The following is a 15812-nucleotide window of genomic DNA, read 5'->3' on the forward strand; positions in this document are numbered from 1 at the left end:
CAGCGCCGCTCACCGAGACACCCCCGGCCGCGAAGGCGCTGCCACACTCATCATGGCGGCACGGCGGGCACCGCCCGCCCGACATGGCGGCCCCGGGGGCTCCGGCCTGCCGCCGCTGCCCGCTGAGCCCCGCCGGCGGCACCGGGAGCCGCACGGGCGCCCACCCACCCGCCGTGCGGAGCGGCCCTGGAGCCGCGGGGAGCCGGGCCGCCCTCTGCCGTGCGGTGAGCGAGCGGCTCCCCCGCCATCGGCGGGAAGATGTCGCCCGGCTGCCCCGGAAGCGCTCGGGGAGGCGCCAACATGGCGTGGCGGTGCTGGGCCCGCGCCGCGGGTCCGCGGCCGCACAGGTACCGCCGGCACGGCACGGCACGGGGAGGGTGAGGGAGGGAAGAGGCGGCTGTGGCGGCCGGTGCTGACGGTTCGCGTGTTTCCCCCGCAGTCTGGCGCTGCTGCTGCTGCAGCCGCGGCGGGGTTTCCGCCGGGCGCGGGTCGCGGCCCGAGGAGCCCCCGGCAGCCGCCGCCGAGGCGCGGCCCGTGCCGCCGTCCCGCCGCCGCAGCCTCTACCCGCCGTCGCCCACCGCGGCCGCCGGCCGCCCCTCGCCGCGCCGCCTGGTGAAGCCGCTCCTCTTCACCGTAGGGGTAAGTGGTGGTGCGGGCCGGGTGCTGTGCCCGGCTGCGGGGAGCGGGCCGGTAAGGAGCGTATTCCATCTGTCTCTGGGGGATGCTTCCTTCCGGGGATTCCCTTCTCAGCGCCTCAAAGTTAACGCAAGGTTGTTGGCCAAATATTGTGGCGTTGTTCTGAGCTAATACAAAGTAACTTAAGCTAAATCAATGAAAATATTGTAAAGGTAACCCCGTTTCATTCCATTTTGGTGAAGTTAGTAATTTCACTGACTAGTATGGTTTGTGAACCTTTTTGATAAAGCATCATCCTATGAAACTGAACATTCAGTAAACGCGAGGAAATGGCCTCAAGATGCACCACGAAAGATTTAGATTAAATGTTAGGGAAAAAAAAAACCAAACCAGAAGGGGTTACAAAGCGTTTAAACAGGCTGCCCAGAGCAGTGGTGGAGTCCGCATACCCGAAAGCGTTCAAAACACGCGTGGGTGTGGCACTCGAGGACACGGTGAACTCAGTGGTGGTGTTGGCTTGACACTTGTGCTGAGGCTGTCGGTGGTGTTTCCCAGCGCTGAGGGCTGTGTCTGTGCCGTGTGTCGGTGCGGTGTGTCGGTGCGGTGTGTCGGTGCGGTGTGTCTGTGCGGTGTCTCTGTGCGGTGTGTCGGTGCGGTGTGTCTGTGCCGTGTGTCGGTGCGGTGTGTCGGTGCGGTGTGTCTGTGCCGTGTGTCGGTGCGGTGTGTCTGTGCGGTGTGTCTGTGCCGTGTGTCGGTGCGGTGTGTCGGTGCGGTGTGTCTGTGCGGTGTCTCTGTGTGGTGTCTCTGTGCGGTGTGTCGGTGCGGTGTGTCGGTCCCGTGTGTCGGTGCCGTGTGTCGGTGCCGTGTGTCTGTGCCGTGTGTCGGTGCGGTGTGTCTGTGCGGTGTGTCTCTGCGGGCTCTGTGCGGTGTGTCTGTGCGGTGTGTCTGTGCGGTGTGTCTGTGCGGTGTGTCTGTGCGGTGTGTCGGTGCGGTGTGTCGGTGCCGTGTGTCGGTGCCGTGTGTCGGTGCCGTGTGTCGGTGCCGTGTGTCGGTGCGGGCTCTGTGCGGTGTGTCGGTGCGGTGTGTCGGTGCGGTGTGTCGGTGCGGTGTGTCGGTGCGGTGTGTCTGTGCGGGCTCTGTGCGGTGTGTCGGTGCGGTGTGTCGGTGCGGTGTGTCTGTGCGGTGTGTCGGTGCGGTGTGTCTGTGCGGTGTGTCGGTGCGGTGTGTCGGTGCGGTGTGTCGGTGCGGTGTGTCGGTGCGGGCTCTGTGCGGTGTGTCTGTGCGGTGTGTCGGTGCGGTGTGTCGGTGCGGTGTGTCGGTGCGGTGTGTCGGTGCGGTGTGTCGGTGCCGTGTGTCTGTGCCGTGTGTCAGTGCGGTGTGTCTGTGCGGGCTCTGTGCGGTGTGTCGGTGCGGTGTGTCGGTGCGGTGTGTCTGTGCGGTGTGTCGGTGCGGTGTGTCTGTGCCGTGTGTCGGTGCGGTGTGTCTGTGCGGTGTGTCGGTGCGGTGTCTCTGTGCGGTGTCTCTGTGCGGTGTGTCGGTGCGGTGTGTCGGTGCGGTGTGTCGGTGCCGTGTGTCGGTGCCGTGTGTCGGTGCCGTGTGTCTGTGCCGTGTGTCGGTGCGGTGTGTCGGTGCGGTGTGTCTGTGCGGTGTGTCTCTGCGGGCTCTGTGCGGTGTGTCTGTGCGGTGTGTCTGTGCGGTGTGTCGGTGCGGTGTGTCGGTGCGGTGTGTCGGTGCGGTGTGTCGGTGCGGTGTGTCTGTGCGGGCTCTGTGCGGTGTGTCGGTGCGGTGTGTCGGTGCGGTGTGTCTGTGCGGGCTCTGTGCGGTGTGTCGGTGCGGTGTGTCGGTGCGGTGTGTCGGTGCGGTGTGTCGGTGCGGTGTGTCGGTGCGGTGTGTCGGTGCGGTGTGTCGGTGCGGTGTGTCGGTGCGGTGTGTCGGTGCGGTGTGTCTCTGCGGGCTCTGTGCGGTGTGTCGGTGCGGTGTGTCGGTGCGGTGTGTCGGTGCCGTGTGTCGGTGCCGTGTGTCGGTGCCGTGTGTCGGTGCGGTGTCTCTGTGCGGTGTGTCGGTGCGGTGTGTCGGTGCGGTGTCTCTGTGCGGTGTGTCGGTGCGGTGTGTCGGTGCGGTGTGTCGGTGCGGTGTGTCTGTGCGGTGTGTCTGTGCGGTGTGTCGGTGCGGTGTGTCGGTGCGGTGTGTCGGTGCGGTGTGTCTGTGCGGGCTCTGTGCGGTGTGTCGGTGCGGTGTGTCGGTGCGGTGTGTCGGTGCGGTGTGTCGGTGCGGTGTGTCGGTGCGGTGTGTCGGTGCCGTGTGTCGGTGCGGTGTGTCGGTGCGGTGTGTCTGTGCGGGCTCTGTGCGGTGTGTCTGTGCGGTGTGTCGGTGCGGTGTGTCGGTGCGGTGTGTCGGTGCGGTGTGTCGGTGCGGTGTGTCTGTGCGGGCTCTGTGCGGTGTGTCGGTGCGGTGTGTCGGTGCGGTGTGTCGGTGCGGTGTGTCTGTGCGGGCTCTGTGCGGTGTGTCGGTGCGGTGTGTCTGTGCGGTGTGTCTGTGCGGTGTGTCGGTGCGGTGTGTCGGTGCGGTGTGTCGGTGCGGTGTGTCGGTGCGGTGTGTCGGTGCGGTGTGTCGGTGCGGTGTGTCTGTGCGGGCTCTGTGCGGTGTGTCGGTGCGGTGTGTCGGTGCGGTGTGTCGGTGCGGTGTGTCGGTGCGGTGTGTCGGTGCGGTGTGTCGGTGCGGTGTGTCGGTGCGGTGTGTCGGTGCCGTGTGTCGGTGCGGTGTGTCGGTGCCGTGTGTCGGTGCCGTGTGTCGGTGCGGTGTGTCTGTGCAGTGTGTCTGTGTGGGCTCTGTGCAGTGTGTCTGTGCCGTGTGTCTGCCTGCTCAGCAGTGCCGCAGGGGCCGGTGCCGTGCTGCCCCGCTCGGCGTGTGCCATGATCCCGGCCGGGGACCTGCCGTGGGCGCTCACTGTCCGCTGTCGCCCAGTTCACAGGCTCGGCCTTCGGCTCTGCCGCCATCTGGCAGTATGAGTCGCTCAAGTCGCGCGTCCAGACCTACTTTGAGGAAGCTCGAGCGGACTGGATGGATAAAATGCGGCCGCAGAAGAGAGGCGACTTCAGAAAGCAGGTAGGCAGCGCCAGGCTGCTCGCACGGGGCGGATCCCTGCAGGAATGCAGGCACGGCCGCGTCTCTCCTGCCGCGAGCATCGTTTGTGCAGCAGATACTTGTCCTGGGACAGATACTTGTCCCGGGTTTTGTGGTTTGGGACTTGGAGAAATATTGGCTTCTCAAAAAATTACAGTAGATAAGTGGACTTGCGAGGAAAACTGATAGAATTAGTTCTAGAAAACTGCAACTCAATGTCACAGTCACTCAATGCAAAAGTTATAGTGGAAAAATAGAGAAAAATACAATCTTCACCCAGAACTGCAGGAAAGAGAGGTCAGTAGTAGGAATTTGTTTGTCTAAACTAGGTGCTGTTTGCTTTTTTACCATAAAAAATATCCCCAAAAATGTTCTTGCTGTATCTTAAGTGCTCTTAAAAGTGAACATGAATTCCCAGAGGACAGAACTAGGTTAAATTCTCGATCTTATGCTTATGAATTTTTATTGCTTTGGCTTCTGAAATGCATTTCTGTTTTCAGCCTCTAAACCCTTAAAAATATGAGGCTTTAGAGGGCTTTTTTACTTAGAGAGCTGACATTTCCACAGAAGTGCTTTTGGGTTTGAGCAGCAAGAACATAATAAGTGCTGCAAGATTTGTTAAAATTTAGTTGGCAGCCCAAAAGTATCAGTTATTTAGTTTTTAATTAAGTATACTTAAAACTAACCTAAACATTCATGCATGTGTGCATTTGTTTCAAGGTTACTAGTGGCTCGTGACAGACCAGGCTTGATATTCTTTCAGGTCTGTTTGCCCAAGGGAAGTAGGGCTGGAGAGGCTCAGGATCCTGAGTAGGACACACAGGAGCTGTTTTTCTAATGTGTATGGTGCACACCAGCACTGCTATAAAAATGGGCATGTGGGATAACCCTGGTGGGCAGCAGGGCTCTGTGTGGCTCCGTGCTCATGGCCCCCACAAACCCCCAGTGGGCTGGGGGAAGAAGAAAAGCAAGAAAACTTGGGGGTAAAGATAAAACAATCACCAAAAAATCGTTTAGTAAGTGTGAGAAGAGAGAAGAAAGTAAGGGATGCATAGGCAGCCACTCACAATCTCCTGTGGAAGGACCAGTGCCCAGCCAGTTCATGAGAAAAATATGTTAAACCTCCTGAAATCCCCTCTTTTGAGGGAATAGCATTATCTGGTAAGGAATCTCTCTGGTTAGTTCAGGTCATCTGCTTGGTTGTCCCCTTCCAGCCTGTTGTAACCTGCAGTGGCAGAGCGAGAAATGCAAAAGATCTTGAGTGATGTGAACAGCATTCACCAAATGTAGAGCATCAGTGTTACCAGTACTGTCTTGGTCAAAAATCTAACACACAGAACCGTGTATAAGCTCCTAGAAAGAAAATTGCCTTTATCTCAGCATGCTTTGTTGCTTAGTGTATATGAACTGCAGGGAGATTACAATCAGCATTTAGTACTTTTAAATAATTATGCCTTTATACTTTTGTTTTCCTTCAAAACCTGAAGGGGAAGATCTGGTGATTAACTATCCAAAAAAGAAAACTAAACTGCCCTGTTGTTAATAGGCTTAAACTCCCAATCCCCATCTTCAACGGGTAAGTTCTATTTCGAATAGTTCAGGATTCTCCTCGTTGTTTCTGAGGGCATATAAACCTTGTATTTAAAAAAAATCCTGTCTGTTCTGAGTCCTTATACTGAAGACTATCCTCTGCTAGAGAATTAAACAAGAACTGCAATGAGGTTGTTACTTAGATATTGAATAGTGAATATTTTGTTTCATACAGCATTACATCCCCTGCCTCCAATCTGCAGATAATTTTTATTGTCCCCATCAATGTGGTTGGCAGGTCAGTGAGGTAGCAACAAAATATATGTCCAAAATGATTACAAAAGCTGAGGAAGGGAAGGGGGGGGTGCAATTTGTCTGTGGGCTGACTGCGCTCAAAATAAACTTTTTCAGGGGTTTTAAACTTGGAGGAGGGCTGGGTGAACTGGACGCAAGGGGGAATGGATTCCACATCTTGTGAGCCACCTCTGCAAAAGTGATCCTGGCACAAAAGTGGAATCACTCAAAGGTGGGTGGTGTGATGTTAGACAGCATTAGGGTGAGGCTTAGTCGAGGCAGGATTTATGCTAACTTTGGCTAATCTGCTAAAGTCAGCATTATGGGCTAGATCTTTGTTTAATGCAAGCAGGGTAAACCCATTGGAGTTGTGTAAAAGGATATAACCCTATTCTTTTTGAAGAAACTCATCATCCATATTGGGGTATGTTTTGAAAAGGAGGGTAGATAGCTGTTCTTCAGTGAGGAAATGTCAACTTGAAAAGCTAAAGCAATCAGAAGTAAAAAAATTAGAAACCAATTTACTTCACAGATTTCCATTCTTAAAAATGTGTAAGCTTACCTGGCTGTTTTTTAAATTGCAAGTGCTTCGTGGTGGCATTGATGGACAACAATTCTATTTCAGGTTAACAGCTGGTGGAATAACCTGACTGAGGGTCAGCGGACTGTGACAGGTTTGTGTTAGCTTACAAGTATTAGACATTCACAGGAAGAGAAATATGGCAAACAGGTACAGTATATTAAAACAGATGGCTTTCATACCATGTTTAGGTTGTTGGGCACAAAGCATGTGTAAATTTACACCTGCACATACACTATTTCTGCCACACTTCCTTCTCACAAACTATTTTTTGTATGCCTTAAAAAAGTTCCCGTACATCTGTGTGACAGAGTGTGGAGGATTAAGTAGAATCCTCCCCCAGCCATATTTTTCTCATGAATTATGAAAAACAGCAAATGCTTTTAGAAGAAATGGGTGTATATATTCTATTGAAATGTGGGAATTAAATAGTAATTAAATAGTTACATCTTTTCAGTATGACGTATGAAAAGTAGCAAAAAATTAGCCTTTGAGCTTTCCTGTGGTTATAATGTAGTTTTGATTGGTTAGCCTAAATCCAGCTGAAATCCCTGAGATAAATGTAATGTGTGAAACAAAATTGATGAGAACTTGGTTCAAATCCAGTAGCTGAGCCCTATCTCCTGCTACATATTCTATATTCAGTGTTTACTGAATCTTTATTAGGAGGTTGTTAGTGTAAGGCTACTTAAATGCTATTTCTCTGCCATTTAAGAGTTACTTTCACCTTTAGTGTTTCCAGCTATTATAAAACATTTTAAATACCTAAACGCTTGGATAGAAATAGAGAAGGCACTTTACACAAGAAATAAAACATTTTCATTATGTTTCGAATAATTTACACTCTTACTCACAGTAAAGTAAGATTGCAATAACATCTGTGATGTAAAAAGCTGTGTGTTTGCTGTGTCCCAAAGGTCACTATGCCCTAGCAATGCCAATTCATCTTTTCAATTTTCTTAAAACCAAAGCTCCCCCCAGAAATGGACAGGATGTGTACTGTGTATTGGTATGGGTCCCCCAGTCTCCTCCCCTTGTGCAGTTAAATGCAGCTGTGCAGTAGATTGGTGGCATTTGGAGATAAACAGCAGGAGGGGCAGGAAATGGGAATGCTTAGCTGGCTGCTGTTTCATTGATTGTGTAATGGAATATAGCAGTTTGAAACCATAGCTTGAACCTTCTCAGCACAGATCTTTCTGGACTATTGGATTCATTACACTGTATGTTAGAACAGTTGCAAGTAAATGTCAAATTTCTGAAAGACTTCCGCTATATAAATGTAGCTTTCAGTATTTTTCATTGCGTTTTCTAAACTGTATACAAAGTAAGACGTGGATATTGCTTTTAATGGAATTGTGAAGAAAAAGTACAGTTCTACAAAGCTGCCTTTTAAATACTTGCTTTCAGTAAGCATTATGGTGAATTACATTTGTAATTTGCTTTTATACTTTCTTTTCCCCTCTTGGTAGGTATTATAGCTGCGAATGTCTTTGTATTCTGTTTGTGGAGAGTGCCTGGCATGCGACGGATTATGTTTACATATTTCACCTCAAATCCATCCTCCAGTAAGTGAACAATAATTTGGGTGTCTTTCCTACACAGAGATGTAATAGAACCTCTGATGATGCTGCAGAAGGCTCAGGTGGCATGTGGCTTACTTAGAGCTCCATCACCCACAAACAATCTCAGTCATGCCCAAACACGTTATTCCATCTAGGCAGGAAATGGTTTGAGGGGAAGGATGTTAGGAATAATGGATCTTATTTTTTAAAACAAGCACAACTGGTGCTTTTCTAAATACTGTAACATCAAAACTGCTATCTGGCCTTTTCCTGCATGCAGTGGGATGCACCTCCTGCCTGAATGAAAGTGAGAGGTGCTCTTCCCAGTTACATCAGCTAAACTGCTTTCTTGGACAGAGTGCACATCAAGCCACTCAGAGAAGGAGGAAAATAAGCTTTACTACATAATGCCACTCATAAACTGGACTCAAATGTGACTGTTTCCTCCCTTTAATGTTCTGTGGGATGCAGACAGAGCCATCGTCAGTCACATGCATGTGTGCTTTCATCAGTAGACAAGTCTGTAGGTTGTGTACAGAGTCCTTCCTTCAGAGCTGTGCTTTGAGTCACATTAAGAAAACCCAAACAAACCCAAGCACCTTGGCTTTCACTGTGTGTGAAATGTGTTGAAGATATTAACCTAGGGGAAAAAACAGTAATATTTAATGGCAGAAAGATGGGGTTTAATTTCTGCAGCAGAGAAAAGAATTAAAAGGACAAGGAGACGAACGTGTTTGGAAGGTACTTTCTGCTATCCTCTTAATTTCTGCTGAAAACGTGGAAACTCAACCAGTCCCCCACGCACTCCAAAGCTGAAGATAGCTGCTACCCAGATCTGAGCATGTCACCCCAAACACTCCTATTTTAGATAATGTTGACCTTCAAACCTGCTAATTGGCTTGTTTGCATTTTCAAGGCTGCCATTTCAGTCAGGAGAGCTTAGTAGCTTTTTCAAAAAGGAAAACTATTTTTTCTCTGAGTTCATCTTCGTTGCAAATTCATTTTATATGGTAAATGAATAAATATAAATTTTATAAGCTCATGTATTTAAAATCCTTCACCATATACATATATAAATAAAATACCTTTTTTCATTTTCAAACCATAGGACACCATGTCATAAGATAATGTTTTCTATGAAACAATCCCCAGTAGGTAATTAAGACTGTTGTTACAGCTTGTGTATTTTTGGGGTGTATGTTCTGCCTTTCCAAAAGGCATTGCTTGGAATTTGAAGTTTGTTCCATTGCTGGGTTTATTACGTGGCTTGTATTTAAGAATCTAGGCATAATTAGCCTATGATGTCTCTTGATAAATTTCTAATCTACATGATATGTAAGTTGAAGCAAATTGAAATACTGACTTCTTTATGTGCATTGCTTTTCTCTTTTGTAGGAGCCTTGTGTTCTCCCATGCTGCTGTCTACGTTTAGTCACTTCTCTCTCTTCCACATGGCAGCAAATATGTATGTTCTGTGGAGCTTTTCCAGCAGCATTGTCTCTCTTCTGGGCTGTGAGCAGTTCATTGCAGTGTATCTTTCTGCTGGTAATGTTTAATATATATATTTACAACACTTAAAGAGTATAAATACGTGTTCATACACGTAACCTGTGTGCTTGGTTAATAAATGTATGATGACAGATGGCCATTGTTCAGTCCCACACATTGCTTTATTCTAAAGGCAGTACCACTTTGCTGTTGTACAGATTTTTGGTGGGTTTAAGATACTGGGCTTTGAAATATGATAAAACTGTATCTGGTTTTAATTCCTGCTTTACTACCAAAATAAAATAGCTCTTAATACAGTCTCTTGGAATTTTTGTGACAGAAGATGACAGTTAATTTGTACTTTCTGATGCTGGTCTGCATTGCTGCCATCATTTTCAGTAGTAATTTCTCTTTTTCAGGGGTTATCTCCACTTTTGTCAGTTATGTCGCTAAAATGGCCACGGGAAGGTTTGAACCATCCCTTGGAGCTGTAAGTATCTTGGAATATGAGAGGCTGATAATGGGCTTTGAAGCCAATTTGAAAGCCTGCTGTATGCTTTAACCTCTTTAAAAGCCAAGAGTATATCTAGGGTAATGGAAACTTTACCATCTTTACCAAAAAAAAGCTTTACCAAAATGGAATAACCAGATACAAACTGGTTCTCCAGTGCAACAGCTTTCCTATTCTTCAGGTATGTCACTTCTGCTGCAGCAGCTGCCCACAGCTACCACCACTTAATGCTGAGGGTTGTAAAAGAGTCCAGAACAGCAGGAGCTCTTGTCCCTCAGCAGATCAGTTATGTAACTTTTTTGCAGAAATGATATTTCGTAATTGTGCAGCAGTCTTCTCTAATTAAAAATAGAATACTTTGGAAAGAGCTAATGTAATCAGACAATCAAACTCAGCATGTGATGACAGTGGAAGTTGTAGGGCATGCTGTGCAGGAGGGCCAGCACTCCTGCACTCCTGCCAGAAGTCTCACCCGATGAACAATATGAGGCAGGCTGAGGAGCTCCTGCAGCTGCTCAAATGTTTTTAGTAGTACAACATTTTAAAACACTTCACTTACATTAAATTTGAGCTTAACCTAGACATTTGCCAGGTTTTAAAGGTTTAACTTACTATACTGAATAATTTTGATAGAAGCCCAGAGTCAGATTCTCATTATTCTGTTAAAATGAAAAAACTTGTTTAGCTGTGCTAGAACTTTTGGAAATGCTGTCTGTGTATTTTCCTTTTGTCTTATGAATGAGCTATATCCGGAGCAAGTTATTTTCCCTTAGTCTTACTGATCAGAACTTACTGAAATGACCACACATTGCATGAGCTTACTGCATTCAGAGCCTTTCTATTGAGATTACTTCAGGGATACAGAAGCCCATGGTCAATTTGCTACAGTCCAAGGAATTACTTGTTTCATTGACGAAAGATTTTTGTCCCTGTCCATCTGTTATTTTCCTTGGTTTTGTACAAGCTTCAGAATGAGTCCCTTCATTAGATGTGTCTGTGCTTGATTAATACACGTTAGATTTCTAGGGTTTACTTGGAGAAAAGTGTATTTACAGAAATCATTATCTTCAATTTGGGAGTGGGTATTTCTTAATTACTCAAGAGGATTTGAAGGATGTTTTTCCCTAGTATTTATAATTCCAGATATTAAAATTAAATAGTGATGTCTTGTTTTATTTTTATTCTGAACTTTTCTGTGGTGCTTTGTACTTTGATATTTACCACAGGCCTGCATTTGAAAATAAAAGCCAAAAGGAAAACAGATTCACATGCAGAGAAAAATATATTATCCCTTACGTAACACTTTAGCTTGCTTTGATGTATTTTCCTGTATTTCCAGTCAGGAGCTATAATGACTGTCCTTGCAGCTGTGTGTACGAAGATGCCAGAAGCAAAACTGGCCATCATACTTCTACCGATGTTCACATTTACAGCAGGAAGTGTAAGTGCCTCTGAACTTCAAAGAAATGCTACTCTCAAAACATTTTCTCCCCACCTCTTCAGTATCTGAGCGTGTGTCCTCTTCATCTATGTTTCTAAACTGTTACATTTATTTTGAAAGAGAAGAGGGGTCAGGGAAGATCCCAGGGATTGGTTGTGAATTGTTGCAGCCTGGCACAGTCATTACAGCAGAGTGTGCTGAATTCAGAATTATCCTAAATTCCATCCTCCATGGGTCTGTTTTAGATCTAATCCCAAGAGGTGAAAGAAGTTGGGAGGGAGTCAGGTTCACCTGTCTGAGGAAACCTACATACACATCCTCTTCTTTCTGATGGGTGATATTTTTTATAGCAGCACTTGAAACAGGTTGTGTATGTAAAACTGGTGTGTGGTCTTTAAAGAAAAATTTATCAAGATGAGAAACACAGAATTTCACTCTCTGAGATTATATTCCAGCCCTGGGGGAATATTTGCCTCCTCTTTTCCATATAATCTTTTGATACTTTTAGGAACACTGTTGGAATTGGAAATAGGTTACTGAGACTTGTCTTTGTGTGTAGTACTAGGACTCCTTTTTTTTGTTTCATTAAGTTCTTCTATGCACATCCACTGCCACATTTAAGAAAAGCTTCTCATGTATATCTTAACTTGCTTTAATAAGTTAATCATCTTTGGTCCACTACTTAAAAGTGTTTTACTGCTTAAAGCAGTTAAGCCAGGTCATTTCAAGATCATGAGATTTAATACTTTTTGTAAGTGAAGCTTATAGATTTGGACAAACATTCTTAGATGTAGCCTTCATGTTTTTCTTGCACTTCTGCTTGAGTTCACCTGGGGTTTCTGTTGGATTTTTGTTGGGTTTTGGTAGGGGGTTTTTTTGAAGGATTTTTTTTTTGCATGCTACCCTTCAATTGCATCTTTCTTAAAAAAGGTGATCAGGGTAGAAATACAGGCAGAGCCACAGAGAGCATTGCCACGAACAAGTGCTCATTGCAACAACAAAATAAGAGCAGTGTCAGCTATTGCAGTAGAAATATTCCAAATCATTGGAATTATTTTAGCTCTTCTATATAATTGTATATCTAAACTTTACAGAATCCTTTAATCTACCTTAGCTACCCTTAAGGAGAGGAATCCTGCCTGAAGTACCATTTCATCCAAGCATTAAATCTGTCAGTCTTTATGAAATGAAGCATTTAGTAAAATCTTGTGTATTGACAGTTGTGGTGCCTTGTGTCTCCTGTAGATGGTACACCAGCAGCTCATTCTGCTCTGGCGTTATTCACTGTCATCCTGATTTTCTGCCTTCCAACAAATATGTATATCAGATAAGATAACAGGGATGTTGCCCCACGTGTTCCATCTACTAGAGGGTTGAGTTCAGGAGCACAGATCCACACAAATCTAAGCTACAGCAGAATCAGAGAATGAGAATGTTGCAATTATGTATTTTGTGGTGTCTTTTATAGCATGTACACTTTCAAGTAATTCCTGTTTCCTGCTGACCCAAGTTTGGAATGTGTTTGTAGCTTTAGAAATGAAGATTGGAAGAGACTGATTGTTTGAAAAGGGCACATTCCCACCCTGCACTATTCTGTAGCTGCTCACATCTGTGTTTTGATACCGCAATACAGCTGGAGACTGACTCTCTTGTTTTAAAACAATTTTTACAGTAATTTCTTTGATATAAAATGTATAGGATGTTTTTTTGATTCCGAATTTTTGTTCTGTGGTAGAAAACTGTTATTATTGGCCTTTTTATGCTGTGACTGATCCTTTCCATTCCATGTTCTCTCCTTTCTAGGCTTTAAAAGCCATAATTGCATTTGACACTGCAGGGCTTGCTTTAGGCTGGAGACTTTTTGACCATGCTGCACACCTCGGGGGAGCTCTCTTTGGAATGTAAGTCTGTATTTATTGACTCTGTTTTGTATTTAAATTATTCCTGTATTTTTCTCTCTTCCTGTATTGCTGAAGTGTAGGGAGTTTTTGTAAAGTTGTTGTAACTAGCAATAAATACAACTCACTGTTACCCTTCTAGTGCTGTAAAATTTTATGGAAAACACTGTTAATAGATGCTTAGACCTGAAAAGAATTGAGCTGAACTGCCTTAGAGTCATGGATTAGATGTCAGGTGGTCCTGTAACCATAACCTGGGCTGGCCATCTCTGTCCTGCTCTTGCCAGCACATTGAAGAGAGTCACAGGGCAGAAAAGATTCTCACAAAACACAGAATGAACAAATTGAAATAACTTTAAAAAGCTAAAAAAATGTTTTTGTGTCAGTGTTTTTCCTCTAATTGCCAATTTACAGAGAGCTGCAGAGTTAATAAAAGCTCCGGCCAAATTCCTTTGAGCAGCTTCTAGTGCAGTTTTCTCAGTGTTGCTGTATTGCCTTTGTGGGAGCCTTCCTAATTAGTAAGAACTACTAGAAACAAGTTGGTAGGAAACAGTTCTCTATTGTTCCATATTTGAACTGCATTGAATTTTTCCACTTCTACCCAACTGCACACCTATTGCTAAGTGCATTTTTTAATACTTTATGTAGGCATTTGAAAAGCCTACCTGAGATTTCACTAGGGCAGACTTAAAGCCAAACCGACTTGTAGACCAAATAGTTTGCTGTTTCTTGGCTTTGGTGTCAGTAAGCTCTGTGCTGTACAATCTCCCTTTCTCCCATTCTCTGGTATCATAAATGCATCTGACGTAGTCTTGCTAATTCATAACTGCTTTCTGTCCTGATGGATCTGTATCAGCTCATTCATTGTAATGAAGGGACCCTCTGCATTGGTAATGCAGTTCACATATTAAAAGAGGATAACAAATGCAGTAAAAATGATCTGGAGTTGGCAAGTTTCTTGCTTTCTTCACCTACATATGTTTTACCTGTGTGTTCTACTCAGTGATGATTTTGGTCCCTTCATCCTGAAAGAGAGCCTTATTTAGGACCTATGTTGAATGGCCAAAGTATTTTCTATACATTCCCTCCCACTTTAGAAAGCAGCTGTATGATTTAAAGGAATGGCCAGTTGACTGGCTGCTGGCTCACAGAAAAGTGATTTTGTTCCTCAGGACTTAGGTGTGGAGTTGGACTTGTGAGGGAACCTTCAGCCTATTTCCATGTGATCGTTTCCCCTGTTGCCTCTCCACCATAACCTCCATTGCTTAATCACTTATGTTGATATTCATATATTAGCATATATAATTGTCTGTGAATATAAACAAAGTTAGAACACTTTGACAGATTGATCTTTGAGTGCATACAGAAGTAAATTCATTTTGAATGGAACACAGTTGTTCTTTATAGGGCAGTTGTATTTATATAGGAGAAGAAAGAACGCTTTTCCTTGGTGTTGTCAGTAAGGATCAGCACAAGCAACTGAATTGTTTTAACAGTCTTTTAAATGGAGATAATTTTTTAATACCTTTTAAAGTAGAAATCATAACAGCTTGAAATTAAAGGCATGAAAACTGTTCATTCTCAGGACTGAGACAAACAAGAACAATGAAATTAACTGTTTGGAGTCAAGAGAACCAGTGGCTTACCTGCCATTTCGCAAGCATGTTGTTCTTTGTGCCTTAGTTTATCTTGTCTCACACTGAGTATTTACTTGTTTTCAGTGCTCAGCCTGTTTTCCCTCAGATGCAGAGAGGAGTCCCAGTTAACTTTGGCATTCTTTCCCAGGTGGTATGTGACTTATGGCCACGAGCTCATATGGAAGAACAGAGAACCACTGGTGAAGGCTTGGCATGAAATGAGGACAAAGAACACAGGAAAGGGAGGAGGTGGAAGATCTAACTGATTCTAATCCTAGAGATTCCTTGTGCCCAAGTGGTATCTTACTTGAAGACATGGGATTGAATTGGTTTTGAAGGTTTTTTTGCTACTCAACATTAAGCCTCCAAGGAGCTGAAGTTTCTGATGTAACAAAATTATGTTACAAAAATGCATATCCATAAAAAATGAACTCTGACAAAGGTGGAACAATAAAGGTTTTTATTCTATTGCTTTCTGAGGTAACATTCTGCATTACCTTTTTAAAGGTGGAATAAAACATGTTTTTCAATTAAGTGACCTTAATCTCTGTCCAAAAAAAATAAATAAAATGGGGTACAACTGATTAATACTTTGAAAGATAAACATTTTCCGAAGTGAGGAAGTTAATAGATCACACACATCCCTAATGTCTGCCAGACAATACAAGGTGTTTTCCTAGAAGGGAAAGTGGGACTCAAAGAAGGCTAATATGGTGAAGCTCAGTGGCTTTTATTGTTGAAAAGCCTGGATGAAGTGAGCCAATGGTCTTGTTTGATTTGAAACTTGAAATATATGAAGCAATACTGAATTGTTTGCCAAGGCTTATGTACTGGTTTAATGGTCCAGCTTTGTCACCTGTGGCTTATTCAGCTTGTGTTTTTTGTTTCTGTTGAGTTCCAACAAGCTTTCAGATCTTGTTAGATTTTACTACAGTGATATATCCTTTTCATAATTGTGTGCAGGGGAAGAATGACAAACTGTGGTTTTTTATATTCTACCATGAGTAACACTGCTTTCTGTATTCTTTCACTGCATTGATTTGAGGGTGGGCTGGAGGGGTATTCTTTAAGCTGTGCAGTTTGTTTAAGGTTTTTGTAAGAATTTTAAACCT

At 45.1% G+C, this 15812-nt stretch overlaps 1 protein-coding gene across 1 annotated transcript; it reads left to right on the top strand.

Annotated features, from left to right (window-relative positions):
- Positions 1-300: 300 nt before the first annotated feature.
- On the top strand, positions 301-15179 carry PARL (presenilin associated rhomboid like). The gene is given in 11 exon segments (XM_066326027.1): positions 301-347; positions 440-488; positions 490-639; positions 3601-3741; positions 6209-6257; positions 7633-7728; positions 9121-9270; positions 9633-9703; positions 11064-11165; positions 12969-13066; positions 14849-15179. Coding segments are annotated over 11 exon segments (1071 nt in total). The 3' UTR covers positions 14967-15179.
- The last annotated feature ends 633 nt before the right edge of the window (positions 15180-15812 follow it).

Source organism: Sylvia atricapilla, chromosome 10 (assembly GCF_009819655.1).
Source record: "Sylvia atricapilla isolate bSylAtr1 chromosome 10, bSylAtr1.pri, whole genome shotgun sequence".
In the NCBI taxonomy this organism is placed as follows: Eukaryota; Metazoa; Chordata; class Aves; order Passeriformes; family Sylviidae; genus Sylvia; species Sylvia atricapilla.